The sequence below is a fragment of the Saccopteryx bilineata genome, chromosome X (genome assembly GCF_036850765.1).
Source record: "Saccopteryx bilineata isolate mSacBil1 chromosome X, mSacBil1_pri_phased_curated, whole genome shotgun sequence".
Taxonomy (NCBI): domain Eukaryota; kingdom Metazoa; phylum Chordata; class Mammalia; order Chiroptera; family Emballonuridae; genus Saccopteryx; species Saccopteryx bilineata.
In genome coordinates, this window is record NC_089502.1 from 98,394,168 (window position 1) to 98,411,730 (window position 17,563).

Sequence of the window (17,563 nt, forward strand, 5' to 3'; positions counted from 1 at the left end):
GTCTGGCCACTTGATGCCTGAAGATGCCATTCATACCTCTGTCTCCCACCCAGCCACTTAGACTACTCATCCCTTCACTCAAACCTGGGTCTTGGGAATGGCAAAACCTGTCCCTGACCCTGGGACACCCATCACAGCCTGTCCCCACAACCACTGCCTCTGGGCCAGCTTTAGACCCCAGGTACAATGTGTGCCCTTGGCCACCTTTTTCTTGTGACTTTTCATTTTTCTTTGGTTGACCTCATCTTTTTATGTACACTTTTTAAAAAAAATAATTTTATTTTTTTAATGGGGCGACATCAATAAATCAGGTTTACATACACTTTTTATTCTTTACCAGGACACTGGGGACGAGGTCCTTTGCCTCTGGCATCTAGTTAGTTATGATGCTAGCTGTCTAGGTCCAATGGAGGTTTTCCCACCACAGGCACTTTTTCCATTATTGCTACTCAAGTACCCCAAACACTCCACACCTCTGTCCACTATGTCCACTACTGCAGCATCAGGCTTGCACACAGAATTCCTCTGCCCCCTTTCATTATCCCAGCTCCATAGGTATTTAAGACACTTTGATCACGGGGTCCTCAATTACAGCTGATTTTCTCCAGATACTTATCCCTTGCTTCACCACCACAGCTACTGGATCCCCTTTCTACTTTATTTTTTGCGAAGGAGAGAGATGAGAAGCATCAAGTCATGGCTGTGGCACTTCTCTTGCCTTGACTGAGGAAACTCCAGCCAAGCCAGTGACCCTGTGCTTGAGCCAGAGACTGGGATCATGTTGATCCCATACTCAAGCCAGATGAACCCACGCTCAAGCTGGTGACCTCAGCATCCCAGGTTGATGCTCTATCCACTGTGCCACCACCAGTTGGGCTCCTTGCTACATTATTTGCATCTGACACCCTACTTCAAGAAAAGCTTCAGCACCTGACTTGTGGTGGCACAGTGGATAAAGCATTGACCTGGAACACTGAGGTCACTAGTTCAAACCCCTGGGCTTGCCTGATCAAGGCACATATGGGAGTTGATGCCTTCTGCTCTTCCCCCCCCCCTTTTTTTCTCTCTTTAAAAAAGAATAAATAAAAATCTTTAAAAAAGAATAAGCTTTGTGAAGAACCATGAATCCTGCTAGATTCTTAGTTCTAGTTCTCCAACACATGCCATTTTACTTGTCATGTTTGTCTACCCTTATAACACCAACATAGGGCTCAGTGGGCTGGGATTGGGTGACTGCACTTAGCCCCCTGCACCCAGCAGACAAAAAGAACAGGATGGGACAAGGTTGTCTCCTCTCTGCCTAGAACTACTTGCCATTTAGGCATTCAAATATTTGTTGAGTGCTTATGGTATAGGAGACTACAATGGATTGAAAAGATCCCTGTCCTGAGGGAGTGGGGCTGGATATTCTGCCAGGGTTGAGACCTGGAAGAGACAAACAGTAAGTAAATTGTGTTAGAAGTTGATTGGTACTTGACCTGTGGTTGTGTAGCTGATAACCATCGACCTGGAAGGTTGCCAGTTCCAAACCCTGGGCTTGTCTGGTCAAGGTACATATGGGAGTTGATGCTTCCTGCCCCCCCCATCTCTTCTCAAAAGAATAAAGTCTTAAAAATCACCCTTAGAGGCCTGACCTGTGGTGGCGCAGTGGATAAAGCGCCGACCTGGAAATGCTGAGGTCGCTGGTTCGAAACCCTGGGCTTGCCTGGTCAAGGCACATATGGGAGTTGATGCTTCCAGCTCCTCCCCCCTCTCTCTCTCGGCCTCTCCTCTCTCTGTCTCTCTCTCTCTCTCTCTCTCTCCTCTCTAAAAATAAAAATAAATTAAAAAAAAATCACCCTTAGAAATAAAAGTTGATTGGTGCCACTGAAAAGGCCTATAGAAGAGGCCCTGGCCAGTTGCTCAGTGGATATCACATCAGCCAGGTGTTTGGACATCCTGGGTTTGATTCCTAGTCAGGCCACACAGAAGAAGAGATGCTTCCTTATCCCTCCCCGTTTTTGTTTTTTTTTTAAGGTGAGGAGGGTAGATTGGGAGATCATGAAGCAGACTCCTGCGTGCATCCTATCTGGGATCCACCTGGCAACCCCATCTGGGGCAGATAACTCCAGTACTAAGCTATTTTTAGTGCCTGAGGCCAATGTGCTCGGACCAACTGGGTCATCCTCAGCACCTAGGGACAGGATCAAACCAATCAAGCTACTGGCTACAGGAGGGGGAGAGGGCAAGAAGGAGAGGCAGGGAGAGAGAAGCAGATGGTCGCTTCTCTGTGTGCCCTGTCTGCATACCAGGCCTACTCTATCCACTGAGCCACAAGCCAGGGCCCCCCTCTTCTCACCCTCTTCCCCTCCAGCAGCCAGTGGCTAGATTGGTTTGAGTGTGTCTCTGGGTGCTGAGGATGGCTCAGTTGGTACAAGCACATTGGCCTCAGGCAATAAAAACAGCTTGGTACTGGAGCATGGGCCTAAGATGAGGATGCTAGGTGGATCCTGGAGGGGTACATGCAGAAGTCTGCCTCACGGTTTACCCTTCTCTTACCTAAAAAAAATTTAAAAGCCAGGTCTGGGGATCTGGAATGATGAGGCGGCAGGTAGGCATCTTAAGTAGGGTAGTCAGAGAAGGCTTCGTGAAGAAGGTGACGCTGAAGCAAGGACTTGGAAGAAGTGAGGGGATGAGGCGTGGATATGAAGGAAGAGCATTCTGAGGAAAGAGAACAACCGCAAGTGCAAAGTCCCAGAGGCTGGACTGTGCCTGCTTTATTCAGGAACAGCTAGGAGACTAGTATGGCTAGAGTGGAGTGAGAGAAAGGGTAGGAGATGAGGTCAGAGAAGGGGTGGACCTAATTGTCTAGCCTGCAGTGGACTTTTGTCAGATATAGAGTTTCGCCTGGCCTCTGGTGGCTCAGTGGATAAGGCGTCAACCTGGCACGCTGAGGTGTCAGGTTTGAAACCCTGGGCTTGACGGGTCAAGGCACATACCACAAGCAACCAATGAACAGCTAGAGTGAAGCAACTCGTTCCCCCACCTCTGTAAAATCAGTAACTAATTTTTTTTTATTTTTAAAATACAGTATTTCCACTGTCGTCATGGTCTGGTATCTCGCCACTAGTATAAAACCTTACTGAAAAATTTAACTGGTATAAGCAAGGCTGTCTTAAAGGGAAGCCCAGAAGAGACGGCGAAGCTGGTTTTGGACTGGGGTGCAGTGTAGCGATGTCCCGGAAGGCCTGATCAAAATTGCCACCATTTGAGCTGGGCTTGATTGTAGTTTTCCAGGCAGAGAGGGGTGAGGGATTAAGTCTGTCTGGCAGTGCTTGACACAGGCACCCAGTAAATAGAACAGAAAACCGCAGAACCGGAAAAGCCACGGGCAAAGCTCTGGTCTCCAAAAATAGTTAAGAGGTGGCAGGAAAACCCAATTCAGGAAGCAAACGTAAAAGCTCTCATGAAGCTGAAAAGGAACCCCTGTATCGGCCCAAAGTCGCAGACAAGCGCAGTAATTTACTGGCGGGTCTAAAGGTCCCTCTTTCTTTTCAGCCTAGGCTCCACCCCGTGAGCTTCACTGAAGAGGGGTGGGGAGTGGGAGGGGTTAAAGGCGTGAGAAAAGTTGATTGAGCGCTCTTTAGACCAATCACTTTGCGGGGTATTCAGCCTATGATGAAAGGAGCTCAGAACAAAAAGGAGGGCCCGCCTCCCGGCGATGAAAACCGACAAGAGGCGTAGTACGCAGCGAAATCACGCCTCTTCAGGACAGCTACGCCCTTCATTCTTGCACTGCCTCACCCCAGGGAGCGAGTCCGATTGGCTGGGCGACAATCTCAAAGGGCGGGGCCGCACACACCATCACAGTGGGAATAAGCTAGCGGTGTGGGAGTAAGGGGGTGGGAGGGAGCACAGCTGGGCAGGTAAAGGCTAATGATTCTCCAGGCCGCCTCTCCCAAAAAAGTCATCTCGGAACCTTTAAGATCCCTACCTCCCGAGGCGCCTCAAGGGACTAGGACTGACAGCCTCATCTGTCTTTCCTCCTTGCAAAAGTCCCGTTTGCCACCATGGGGATGTACCAAGTGAGATCGAATAGGGAGAACGAGTGGTAATTAATACGCTGGTGACTAGTAGCTCCTGCTCACTTACTAGCAAACTTCTTGCACGATCGGAACTGGGTACTAAATAACCTCTACACTTCTCCCTGGCGCCGTTTCAGGGCTGGCAGCACATTCCCTGGTGGGCGCGCAATGGCCGCGCCCCCTCCCGCGGCGGACGGGTCTCTTGGTACGTGCAGTCCGAGGTGAGTCCCCTCCTTCCCTCTTCACCCAGTCCAGCGCGTGCGTGCGCATGCGCGGAACGCGGCGCGCGCGGTGGTTGGGTCCTAGGCAGTTCGGCCCTGGGATCCGCCGCGTCTCCGCGGGCAGTGAGATCTGAGTCGCGAGCCGCCGTGAGCTCTCGGATTCGAAGCAACACCAACAAGCCCGAGGGCACCGCCCGCAGCGGCCAAGCTCATGGCCGGCTGAGCGGGACGCCGCCTCCGCCTCAGCCACCGCCGCCGCCGCCGCCTCCTCCTCCTCAGCCGGCGGCGGCCCGGGCCCAGCAGCCATGGCCGAAGACTACTGGGACGGGCGCCTGCGGCGCACAGGAGGAGGAGAAGGAGGTCGCGCGGCCTCAGCCCGGGCCGCCGCCCCAGGCGCCTCCGCGCCGGTCCCGCGGCGCTGAGGTTGCTCGCGCGCCCCCGCCGGTGAGCGCGTCACCGAGATGTGGGGTGGGGGCTGCTGCCCTTTTTCCTACAGAGCCAACCTAGACCCCGGGCGGTGCCCAAAGGTCGGGGCTGCACCACTGGCATGGGCCCCCTCTCTGCAGCGAATTGCCCAGAATGCACCGCGGCAGGGGGGTCATTCAGGGCCTCCCTGACCTTGGCCCCGCCCTGGGCCCGGTGTGAGAGCTGGGGATGGGAAGTACTGTAGGTCCTAACGGGGAGCAGGGTGATCAAAGAACTAGAGAGTATGGAAATGGGTGACAGTGGTGAAAGAGTTGAGGTTTGCTAAGGGGACGTTATGGAGGGGTTGGATCTATGTAAGGTTTGAGGCCCAGTGTGTGCAAATGTGAGGGGATGGTGCAGGGAGGTGGAGAGACTCTAGCGTGTATAATGGGCAAGCGGATGTGAGAGAACTGCTGAGATATGCAGATAGAGTTCGAGCTGTATAAGGGCCCTCTGTGTTAAGGTGGGGGCGGAGGGAGAATAAGGTGGTAGGGGTACCCGAAGGTGTGCTAATAGGATCAGGGTTTGAGGTCCTGTGTGGTATGAGGGGCCAGAGTGGTGTTAATACTGTGTATTTGTCCATGAGGTACTGCAGTGTGTGGGGGTCCAGAGTGTGCTCATGGAGGGGAGGGGAGTGGAAGAATGGTGCATTGAGAGTTTATTAATGGGGTTTATTGTTGTAGCGGGTTTGCGCATGTGGTAATAAAAGTCTGGGTAGTATGAGGCCCATTCTAAGTTTATGGGAGCAGAGTGGTGGAACACCTGAGCTTAATAGCTAATAGCTATCAGTTGTCAATATATAGTGTGGGATGGGGGGGTGAGAGAAGTGGCTTAGCACTGTAAGGTTCAGTGTATATTCAGGATCAAGATGATGTAAGATGCTTGCGTGTCCATGAGGACTGGGGATGTGAAACTCTAGGATGTGCTAAGATACATGAAGTTCGAGTGACTTGCTAATGTGGTTTTAGAGCCATGGAGGTGCTAGGGGGGGAGAGTCAGAGTTCTATGAGGTCTGGAATATGCTAGTAAGAGTCAGAACATTGTGAAGATAGTGTATGCTTGTGTACATTGGAAGACTGGGATGTATTGAGATTCCAGGGAGAGCTAATGGGGGTATGGCTGTGGACAAGTGGAAGGAAAGAGAAATAAGGAACAGGAATATATGAAGGTGTAGGTGTGCTAAAGTGGATTAGAGCCATGGATGGCTGAAGTGTGTGCTAATCGGGGTTCAGGCTGAATGAAGAAGACCTGTGTTTACTAATGAGGGTCAGGCCATTATAAAACAGTGGAATTGTCCCTGGAGATAGGGCTGAGTAAGGGTTCAGGGTGTGCTAATGGGGAGGCACTGTGTGTGGCTCAGTGTGTGCTAACAGGGGTCAGGGTGAAGTGAAGGTTCAACTCCTGTGCTGATGGGAAGTGGCGGACACAGGATAGTGGGAGGACCAGAATATGCGTTAATGAACGTCACAGATGCAGAGAGGTCTGAGTGTGGGCTAAACAGGTCAGGGCTTTCTGACGTTCACTTTGTGTTAATGGGATTTAGGGCAGTGTGAAAATCCAGTGAGTGCTAATGTGGGTCAGCTGTAGAGGGTCCCAAGTGCATGTTAATAAGGGTCAGGATCATGTAGGGAGAACAGTGTGCTAACAGGGTGCTGTTGAGAAGCTAACAGGCAGCTGGGCCTGGGAGGGGCCCAAGAATGTAGCTGTAGGAGTTAACTTAGGTTATGGCAGCAGTTAGAGATAAAAGGTAATTGCAGGTACTGATAGCAGTTAAAATGCAGAGGATTTCTTGAAGACCCAGTGTATACTGAAGAAAGAGAACACTGAAGTCCAGTGTGTGCTTATGGGAATCTGGACAGGCTAAGGATGGTATATTCCTATGGGAGTTAATAGGGTGTCATGACTTTTTCCTCAGTGGTCAGTGTGGTGTAAGGTAGTAAGTGTCCTTGGGTATGAGGGTATTCAAGTTTTACTGCATATTAATGGTCAAGTGTTTCTGCTCGTAGGGACCCACCCAGGGCCCCACTGCTTAGAATGTTGCATGATACAAAGATTTTGTACCACATCTTTCTAAAATCCCCCCAAAACTGAACTCTGGAACATGTCTAGACCTTAGAGTTTCCAGTTAGACATCATGGAGCCATGGCTCCTTCCAGCTCCGTCCTCATTGTCCATACACCCCACTTAAAGTCTCCCCCACCCACAACTTCTTCATTCCCTGCCACAACAGACAAATTGAGTGACTGGGTATCCGTGCTGTATATACATACAACAGTTTTTAGGGACTGGCCATGCTTCACCTTTCTCGGCCTCTGGTCCAGTGTTCAGCCTCCTGGGTCACGATTTTGTTGTTGTTATCCTGGGTTCTCTGGATGGAGGACCTCATCCTTTTCACTGAGGTATTTTCTACTAGGCTGGCCCCTCTACTCCTGAGGGGGGTGAGGTCAGGCAGGCAGAAGCGGGGTATGGGGACCACTGGAGTAACACCTGATTTCAAGGTAACAGATGACCCACTTCTCTCCTCGGATCCAGCCCCCGCCTCATCCTCGACCGCCTATCTAGCTTCACTTCCCTTGGGCCCAGGGCCATCTTAGGCCCTGCTGTGCGTCCAGATGGTTCCTCGGACAGGTCTTTCTCCCTCCTTGCTGGCCCAGAGCCCAGGAGGAAGCAGAAGAAGGCCAGCCTAAGCCTTTTGGTGGCCCCGTTCCCTCCAGCAGCCCCATCTAGGTAGGTCATCTTCCTGCCGATGCCAGTGTCCCTGGGCCACCTTGTCTGGGACTGTTCGTGAGTAGCAGGGACTCACCTGGCTCATGCTGGCAGAGGTTGGTCCTAGGCCCTTAGCTCCCTGATTTCATTAATTCTGCCATAAGCACTTTTTGAGCATCTACTCTGTATCAGTCACTGTTCCAGGTCCTCAGGAAATAGCCGTGACCTAAACAGACAGAAATCTACCCTGGCGAAGCCGACCTTCTAGTTATGGTGGTGAGGAGACAGACAGTAAAGAAATAAGTCAATAAGTAGATGGTGTCATTTCTGAGGAGGTGATGAGTTTGGGGGGATAATTGGCAAGGTGAGGGAACTCAGGATGGTTGAGATTTTAAATAGGGTTATTTGTGGGGGGGTTATCTATGAAATAGGTTATCTCGGAGCAGTGGTCTGAAAGGGGTGAGGGAGTGAGCTGTGTTTGAAGTCAGGGGGTAGGGTATTGCAGGTCCTGGGAACAGCTGGTGCAAAGGCTCTGAGATGGGACTGCTGGGGGTGGTTGCAGAACAGCAACTAGCAGTGATCGAGAGGGAAGTGAGGCCAGAGAGATAATGGGGCTGAATGGGCTAAGACCTTATGGGCCACACTGAGGACTAGGACATTTATTGGGGATGATGAGGGAGATGTGGTACATTATCAAGTGGAGGAGAAGTGGGACCTGGCCTTTAAAAATCTGGGTGAGACCCTGTGAGTCCCAACCTGATTGAACCTTTCCAGGAGCCATCAGGACAGCTGGTATGCATTGAGTTCCCCCCCACAACCCCACCTAGTGGTTTGGTCTGGTCAGGACCCCACACCCCTCACTTGGATTTATCAGTGGGGTAGTCCACTAGTCACCATGACGATGGTTGCTAGGGGCGCCCTTGAGGCCATAAGGAGCACTCTGCCTTGACAGTTGGGGGTGATGTTGGGCTCGTACTAGCGGAAAATGCCATTCTATGGGAATACCCAGGGTTATGTCAGGCGTTTAAATGTCTTGGGCAATCTCCCCTCACCTGTGCCTGGGTTCATCACCACTACTGCACCCAAGAATGCCTTCTGTGGAGCTGTCTACTCTCCCAGAGAGAACAACATTCCATCAGCTGTACCTTTGCCCTCAGCTAGCCACCCAAGACTCAATACTCAGGTGGGCTACTTAGGGGCAGGGTCCCCAGGGGCTGGCCATAGGCACTGACGGGTCCCCATCCATACTAGGTTTCCAGGAATCATGAGTGGTTCCAGGGCTCCACAGTGGTTGAGTGGGCACTGATACAAGTTCGTGTCAGTGTGCCTCAGCAGGTTGTCATGGGTTTTAGGAGGCCCATGGTTGTCAGGCAGATGCTTCATGGGACCCATTCCCATCTGCACCCCTCCTCCTTCCTCACCCTCTCAGGTCGCCATGGATCGGATGAAGAAGATCAAACGGCAGCTGTCAATGACACTCCGAGGGGGCCGAGGTGTAGACAAGACCAGCAGTGCCCCTGAACAGATAGGCCTGGATGAGAGTGGCGGCGGCGGCGGCAGTGACCTTGGAGAGGCCCCCATCCGTGCTGCCCCCGGGGAACCTTGCTCTGGTCGGGGACTACTCAGTTCTGCACCAGGTGGGTCTACTGACCCTTTCTGCCCCTAGACTGGTCCCCAGGTGCTGCCTCCCAGTCGAGTTCCTCTTGAACTTCTCACTTTCCTTTCTCCATTTTCTCCCCCTTCCCTGCCATCCTCTTAATACCCTCTCGCTGTCCATCTGCCCCTTCTGTTGGCTTTCTGCCCAGGCCTTGGGGAGGAAAGGTACCCTCCCTGCCCCAGCCGCCCCAAGCCTCCTTTTACCCTTCTCCTACACTCTGCCGGCCCCCTCAGGCCTCCTGATGCCTGCCTGCCCTGGGCCTTTGGTTACCTCTGCCTGTCCCGGGCCCCAGCCTAGCTACAGTCTCTGCTCAACCCTGGAACCGGGTGCTCCACTAGGTGACTATTCCCCCTGCCCCATTCAACCTTTCTGACTTGTCTAAACCTTCCTAGCCCTTGCCACCCTCTTTGTCAGGGAGCCCAGGCTGCTCTGGGAACTGTATACACACCTGTTTGATGAGGTAATGTGTTTGTGGGGAAGAGGGTGTCTTGGGGCTCTTGACTCCACCTGGCCTGCCCCACCCCTATCCTCACCACCAGAGATTGTACACGAGGACTTGAAGATGGGGTCTGACTTGAAGATGGGGTCTGACGGGGAAAGTGACCAGGCTTCAGCCACATCCTCAGATGAGGTGCAGTCGCCAGTGAGGGTGCGCATGCGCAACCATCCCCCACGCAAGATCTCCACTGAGGTGCTTAACCCACTGTCCAGGTCGTGGTGGGGCTGGAAAAGAGGATTGGGCCTGAGGCGGTAGAGCTCATGGTCCTGTTTCCCCCTGTCTTACCTGTAGGACATCAACAAGCGCCTGTCACTACCAGCTGACATACGGCTGCCTGAGGGCTACCTTGAGAAGCTGACCCTCAATAGCCCTATCTTTGACAAGCCCCTCAGTCGCCGCCTCCGACGTGTCAGCCTGGTGAGCATCTTCTGTTCCTGTCCTTTCTACCTCTTCTCCCCCCTCCTCCTCTTCCTCTTCCTCTTCCTCCTCCTCTCCCCTCCTCCCTCTCCTTTCCCCTCTTCCCTCTCCTTTCCCCTCCTCCCTCTCCTCTCCTTTCCCCTCCTCCCTCTCCTCTCCTTTCCCCTTCTCCCTCTCCTCTCCTCCTCCCTCCTTCACCCTCCACCTCTCTTTTCATCTCTCCTGTCATTCCCCCCCAACCCGAGTCCCCTTCACTGAGGTTGCTTCAACCTGCCTCCTTTACCCTGCAGTCCGAGATTGGCTTTGGGAAACTGGAGACCTACATCAAGCTGGACAAGCTGGGAGAGGTGAGGGTCATCCAGGAGCCTCGTGATAGGGGTGGGGGTTGTTGGAACTCACTGCAGCCTCAAGCTCCTCTCCTGTAACTGTTCCCCATTCCCCAGGGTACCTATGCCACCGTTTACAAAGGCAAAAGCAAGCTCACAGACAACCTCGTGGCACTCAAGGAGATCAGGCTGGAACATGAAGAAGGGGCGCCCTGCACCGCCATCCGGGAAGGTACAGACATCCAAGAAGATATGCTTCAGGCTCCCCATGCACTCCCTATGGTGTGCGCACACACACCCCATAGTGAGAACAGACACTGGGCGATCTGAGTACTTCCCTCCCGGTACTCTGGGCTTTGTGAGAAAGTGCCCATCATGCACAGTTCTAGGTAATAATCAGGGTAACCAGGAATCTGGTCCTGTTTGGAGAAGGGGCAGATAAATTGGTAAGCAAGGTTCTTGCTTTGGTTCTGAGGACATCCCTGAAATGGTTCACCAATTTACTTGATACAGTAGTTGCAGACAGAATACCACACCATATGCAATGAATTTGAACTGCATAGAAATTGAGGGTGCAAACTCAGTTTCACATGAAGCTGCAGGCCTGTGTACTGAGGATTGGAGCAAGGCTCCTTTCTAGAAAACAAAAATGGGTTTTGAAAATCTAGTGTCACACAAACCTGGGGCTGCAGTACCATGTTCTTGTTCCGTACTCTTCTCTTCGCCTTAGTTTCCACATCTGGAACATGGGAACATACCTTCCTGGAATTAGGTGGGTTAGAGCTGGTGGCTGTGAGCCACCACCCCAAGCTGCACATTGAAGGAAGGAAACCCTGGGCTCTTTCCTGTCTAGTCCTCATCTCTATCCTGAGGGTACGACCCTGACTCCCCCCCCCCATGCTTCCTGCAGTGTCCCTGCTCAAGGACCTCAAACATGCCAACATCGTCACGCTGCATGACATTATCCACACAGAGAAGTCCCTCACCCTTGTCTTTGAGTATCTGGTAAGGTTGGGTGGTAGTGGGTCCCACAGGGAGGTGGGGAGATGGCCAGGAGCCACAGGATGTGACCCTCATTTCTACCTACTCTTCTCAGGACAAGGACCTGAAGCAGTACCTGGATGACTGTGGGAACGTCATCAACGTGCACAACGTGAAAGTGGGTGTGGGGCAGGAAGCAGGGGCATGAGGGGGCCCCCACTCACCCACCACACCCCACAAATCTCCCAGAAACCACTTCCCATTTGGCTTTTTTGCTGTGAGCCATTGGAGGGCATCGGGGCCCTGTCCTCTTTTGTGAGACAAGGCTCTGGGCTCAGTGTCTGTGTTTGGGAGGGGAGCTGACTCCTGCTTGGAGTCAGGCTGCTGAATACTTTTTGACCTCTGCCTGCCATTCCTGGGTCCTCAGCTGTTCCTGTTCCAGCTGCTCCGTGGCCTGGCCTACTGCCACCGGCAGAAGGTGCTACACCGAGACCTCAAGCCCCAGAACTTGCTCATCAATGAGAGAGGAGAACTCAAGCTGGCCGATTTTGGTACCCTCGGTCTTGCCTTCTTCCCAGTGTTCTTGCAGCCTTACTCTCCCAGCTTCTCCCTTCCCCATGACCGCCTAGTCTCAGTCTCCCAGACTGCCCAGAGTCACCTCAGTTCCAGCCGCCCCTTCTCTCCACCTACCAGGTCTGGCCCGGGCCAAGTCAATTCCAACAAAGACCTACTCCAACGAGGTGGTGACACTGTGGTACCGGCCCCCCGACATCCTGCTCGGGTCCACAGACTACTCCACCCAGATTGACATGTGGTGAGCACAGGTGGAATTGTGACAGGGGTCATGCAGTGAAGTTGGTGTTTGGTCACAATGGCCAACCAGTCACCTACTTCCCTGTTTATTCACTGTGCCCTCCCTGCCCAGGGGTGTGGGCTGCATTTTCTACGAGATGGCCACAGGCCGGCCCCTCTTCCCAGGCTCCACAGTGGAGGAGCAGCTGCACTTCATCTTCCGCATCTTGGGTGAGGAGACACAAGCCCTAGGAACTGGGGACATGCAGGGAGGCCCCCTGAGATCCTTAGGGTAATGCATCTTTCTGCCAGGAACCCCAACTGAGGAGACATGGCCAGGCATCCTGTCCAACGAAGAGTTTAAGACACACAACTACCCCAAGTACCGTGCTGAGGCCCTTCTGAGCCATGCACCCCGGTGAGGCGGGTGGGTGGGTGGGTGGGTGTGAAGGGCCAGAGTGCCCAGACTCAATTTAAAGCAGGTCCTCTTGTCCTTGTGGTAGACTTGACAGCGAAGGGGCTGATCTCCTCACCAAACTGCTGCAGGTGAGACCACCTTCCTAAGGCAGCCTTGGGGGCTGGGAGTGTGGAGAAATGGGAAGCCCCAGCCTTGGGAGGAATAGAGATCTACTCTGTGAAAGTGTCAGTACTGCCTGCCCCCCTCCATACTCAGTTTGAAGGTCGCAATCGGATCTCCGCAGAGGACGCCATGAAACACCCATTCTTCCTCAGTCTGGGGGAGCGGATCCACAAACTTCCTGACAGTGAGTGGAGCGGGGGAGTGGAGTGGCTGGTGGGGAGCTGAGGGAAGGACTGCAGACCGCTGAGCAGGCTGTGTACGCTCGGCACACCTTGTTCACATGTGTGATGTATTTATTACAAACAAGTTCTTTTTACCTTTCATGGAAATTTTCAAATATACATAAGAATAGATACAATATCACTTTACTTTTTTAAAAGTAAACATTTCCTTGTAAAGTATATACTGAGAAATGCACAGATCATAAGAATACAGCACAATGAATTTTCACAAGCTTAAGACATGAAACCAGCATACAGGTCAAGAAATAGGATGTGAGAAGTTTCACCGAAGTGCCCTCTTGGTTTCTTCAGATGTTCCCAGACCCTCCCCAAGGGTTAACACTAGATGGACTTCTAACAACTTAGATCAGTTTTCCCTGTCCTTGCACTCTGCTTAAGTGGAATTATATGGGGTGTTTTCTTTTTACATAAGACTTTTGAAAAAATTTTAATATGAACATTTTGAAAAATTGAACTTATTGAGGTAACATTGGTTAATAAAATTTAATATGGACATTTTAAAATTAGATAAGTTTATGTATTAGACCAAATAGCATGAGTCCCCAAGTACTCTCTCAGGTCATCAATTCATGGTCAGTCTGATCTTTTTTTTTTTTTTCTTATTTTTATTATTCTTTTTAAAAATTTTTTTGTATTTTTCTGAAGTTGGAAACAGGGAGGCAGTCAGACAGACTCCTGCATGTGCTCTACCGGGATCCACCCGGCATGCCCACTAGGGGGCGATGCTGTTGTAACCAGAGCCATTCCAGCACCTGAGGCAGACGCCACAGAGCCATCCCCAGTGCCTGGGCCAACTTTGCTCCAATGGAGCCTTGGCTTCGGAAGGGGAAGAGAGACAGAGAGGAAGGAGAGGGGGAGGGGTGGAGAAGCAGATGGGCGCTTCTCCTGTGTGCCCTGGCCGGAATCAACCGCCGGACTCCAGCACACCAGGCCGAGGTTCTACCTCTGAGCCAACCGGCCAGGGCCCAGTCTGATCTTATCTACATTCCCTCTGATTATTTTTAATCAAATTCCAGATATATTTTTCAGCATGTATCTATAAAATATTTTTTAAACACACAACAATATCATCATCATACCTAAGACCACTTTGTGTATCTCCGCACTGAACTAATCTAAATCAAATCTGAAACACCATCACCTAGACTTAAGAGGTGGTAATCACAATATCATTATCACACTTGACAAAATTAACAATTTCTTGGTGCCATGTAATAGTCCGTATTCCATTTTTCCTATTGTAGCTGGTTTGTGTGTGGGATTAGTTGACAGGTGAAAGTCAAGCCTCTCAGGGAAAGGGCAACTTTTTCTGATTCCCCCAATGAAGCCATATGGGAGCCTGCCCTACCTGCTTCAGTGCAGTGTTCTATTGTTGCATGTGCAAGCCCAGGTGGTCCTGGATGGCCTCATGGGTCATTCCCTACTTCTCTGTCTCTTCTCCACGCATAGCTACTTCCATATTTGCACTAAAGGAGATCCAGCTACAAAAGGAGGCCAACCTTCGCTCTTCATCAATGCCTGATTCAGGTAGGTGTGGCCCTTGCCCTCTTCCCTGCCCCATCCACCTACCTGCTTTTTCACCAACAGCCATCGCTCTGCTTTTGCCCGCAGGCAGGCCAGCTTTTCGTGTGGTGGACACCGAGTTCTAAGCCACAGACTCAGGCCCCAGCAGGCAGCGGCTGGAGGGATGCCACACCCCTCACAGGGCAGCCCCCAACTGCATTCTCCCTGCTTGCTGCCTGCCTACCTGCCTGATTCATGCTCGCCCACCCACATTTTCCCTGCTGCCTGTCCAAACATCCAACCATTGGCCTGTCTGCTGGGTGCTAACAAAGCTGTCATCGCTCCTTCACCTGGTCTGTCTGTCTCTCTTTCTCTCTGTGTCTTAGTAGTTGCCGGCGGACAGCATGGTCGTGCCAGCCTCCCACACTGAGGCCAGGCCTGTACCCTTCCCCGTCCTACCCTCCCCCAGGACCACTACCCCATGGCCAACCAGGGGTCCAGAGTTATCCCAGGCTGGGGATCTCAACTCAGACGAGATGTGGCGATGCCTTGGGTCTGAGGTTTCTCCTGCCTGCTTTCCTGCCTGTCCCACCTGCCTCATGTTGAGTGGGCCTTTTTTGTTTTGTTTTCTTTCATTCATTATTGTTTTTTAATTATTTTAAATGAGGTTTTCATTTTTTAAATGCAATATCTCTGTATACAGACTGGCTGGGCCCCACCCCCACGTGTGGCCCTTCCACAGTATTTTGTGCAATGAAGCCCCGCTCCCAGCCTTCCAAGGCAGGGACACAGCCCCTATTCAGAACCCTGACCATCACCAAATCCCAGGGTTGGCTAAGGGAAAGCATGCCTCAACCACTCGCCTTCCTACCCACCCCCCACCCCCCGCTTGCCATCCTCAGCCACGGGTACTTGAGGACTACTGGAGACTCTCGGGGAGATGGACGAGGTGGGGGACCCCCACTCTTTTCCCTCCTGCAGTTCCATATCTGGGGCTTCCTTCCTTCTCAGGGTCTCACTAGCCTAGCCCTCTTGCTCCCATCCCACTCGGTGCTGTTGAGTAGGGGCCCTGCCAGGAACTGACCAACTCAGTGAGGAGCCAAAGTGTATATATGTGCACAGGCAGGGACAGAGGGGCACATGGGGGGGTTATGCCCAGGTGTTAACCCCTAACCTCTGGGGAAGGTGAGGCAGGGCAGGGACGGTCTCTGGGGTCAGCCCCAGATGGGTGGTTACCTTCCCTTCCTCTACTCTAAACCCTGGGGCCCTCAATTGGGGTGGGAGGGCATGGGTGGGGGCCCTCCTGGTGGGTTTTGGGAGGTTGGGTTCCTGAATGCACCATAATCGCTGTATGAAATATTAAAAAGTCTAAAGTGAAAAATGTGATTGCAAATCCCTATGGGGTGAGGGTCCTGCCATCCTCTGGCAGCGAGGGAGGCTGTGAAAATGATCTTGCAAAGATGGACAGGATTGCGAGGCCAGATTTAAAAGGGCTAGCATTCACACAACTCATCTGGGAAGTGGTAGAGTCATTGGTGTGGGCAGAGGTTGGTCTCTGGTGAGGGTGGACTTGACCCAGGTGAGTACTAGGACCTTAGTGAATTCATACCTGGTCCCCATAACCTAGGAGAGCACTGGGAGTGGGCCAGGAACACATTACAACTATGAAAAGGCATCTGAGGGCTTGCACATGCAACAATGGAACACTGAATTGAAGCAGGTAGGGGAGGCTGAAAAGAGGATGGGCTAAGAGGGGTTAGATTTACCCAAGAATATGAGGAAGCCAGATAGAGGTTGGAGACAGGAAGTTGTAGAGAGGCTGTTTGAAAGACACTTGACCCAATAAAAACCAGGAGGTGGGGAAGTAAGGCAGAGAGGCCCAGTATGACCACCACATGTCTGACTGGAACACCATGAGGTAGGCCAGTTTAAGATAGACTGTAAGTAGACAGATTTTAGACCACTGAGTAGGTAGGGAAATCCTATAAAACTTGGATTAAAAATTGGGAGTGGGGCCTGACCAGGCGGTGGTGCAGTGGATAGAGCGTCAGACTGGGATGCGGAAGGACCCAGGTTCGAGACCCCAAGGTCACTGGCTCCAGCAAGGAGTTATTCAGTCTGCTGAAGGCCCCCGGTCAAGGCACATATGAGAAAGCAATCTATGAACAACTAAGGTGTCGCAACATGCAACGAAAAACTAAAGAATTGATGCTTCTCATCTCTCCGTTCCTGTCTGTCCCTGTCATCCCTCTCTCTGACTCTGTCTCTGTAAAAAATAAAAAATAAAAATTGGGAGTGGGGCCATCAGAACTAAAAGTTTGTATTACTGGTCCAGGAAGTAATGTAAACCATGGTGAGACATGAGTGAAATGATCCTGGGAAGGATGCAATGGTTTGTGAGAGGCACAGATGGAATGGCACATCCTGGGACTTGGCCTCAGGTATGAGCATAGTTAAGACTTCTAACCCCTGTCTCACCATTTTAGGTAAAGCCAAGAGTATACTTCCAGGCAGAATAGGTGGGGTGGACAGGGCCAGGCAAATGCTGCAGGTAATAGCCTAAATAAGTGGCTGGTTACTGAAGTCCAGCAACAGGGGCCCAAGGGCTTCTAATCACTATGTCCCTCTAAAGCACTTGAGTGATATCTCTCCGCTTGAAACCTATGGTTCCACAATGGCTGCCATGTCCCCAAAAGGGGGGAGGGAAGCGGGGAAAACAGCACCCTCCCTCCCTGCCTGTTTCCTTGTAACATCTGTAGCTTCCACAAGGTACTCTGCAGACTTTCTGTGCCATCCTCTGGCAGCGAGGGAGGCTGTGAAAATGACCTTGCAAAGATGGACAGGATTGCGAGGCCAGATTTAAAAGCGCTAGCATTCACACAATTCATCTGGGAAGTGGTAGTCATTGGTGTGGGCAGAGGTTGGTCTCTGGAAGGTGGAGAAACTCTGGAGGGGGAGGCTTGAATTGTAAGGACAGGCTACCCAAGTCTGAGCTGGGGGCTAAAATCATAGTAATAAAGACAATTCCTGCCCTGCAAAGGTTACCTGAACACAGGTGAGTTATGAGGTTGTGTGTATTGGGGTGGGAGTTGAAATTGTGCAGGGAAAGG

At 51.9% G+C, this 17,563-nt stretch overlaps 1 protein-coding gene across 7 annotated transcripts; it reads left to right on the forward strand.

Moving 5' to 3' along the window:
- The first annotated feature begins 4,125 nt into the window (after positions 1 to 4,125).
- CDK16 (cyclin dependent kinase 16) lies at positions 4,126 to 15,803 on the forward strand. 7 transcript variants are annotated; one of them, XM_066248688.1, is made up of 17 exons: positions 4,126 to 4,285; positions 8,886 to 9,093; positions 9,347 to 9,451; positions 9,653 to 9,804; positions 9,904 to 10,029; positions 10,320 to 10,376; positions 10,473 to 10,587; positions 11,266 to 11,360; positions 11,452 to 11,514; positions 11,764 to 11,887; positions 12,030 to 12,150; positions 12,262 to 12,359; positions 12,441 to 12,546; positions 12,611 to 12,674; positions 12,802 to 12,892; positions 14,400 to 14,477; positions 14,840 to 15,803. In XM_066248688.1, exons 2-17 carry the CDS (start codon positions 8,892 to 8,894, stop codon positions 14,881 to 14,883), a joined length of 1,641 nt encoding a protein of 546 aa, XP_066104785.1. In that variant the 5' UTR covers positions 4,126 to 4,285; positions 8,886 to 8,891; the 3' UTR covers positions 14,884 to 15,803. The 7 variants fall into 7 exon arrangements, with proteins under 7 accessions (XP_066104785.1, XP_066104784.1, XP_066104781.1 ...); XM_066248687.1 differs by lacking the exon at positions 4,126 to 4,285 and adding an exon at positions 4,325 to 4,729; XM_066248684.1 differs by lacking the exon at positions 4,126 to 4,285 and having other exon boundaries at positions 12,632 to 12,674; positions 14,840 to 15,802.
- The last annotated feature ends 1,760 nt before the right edge of the window (positions 15,804 to 17,563 follow it).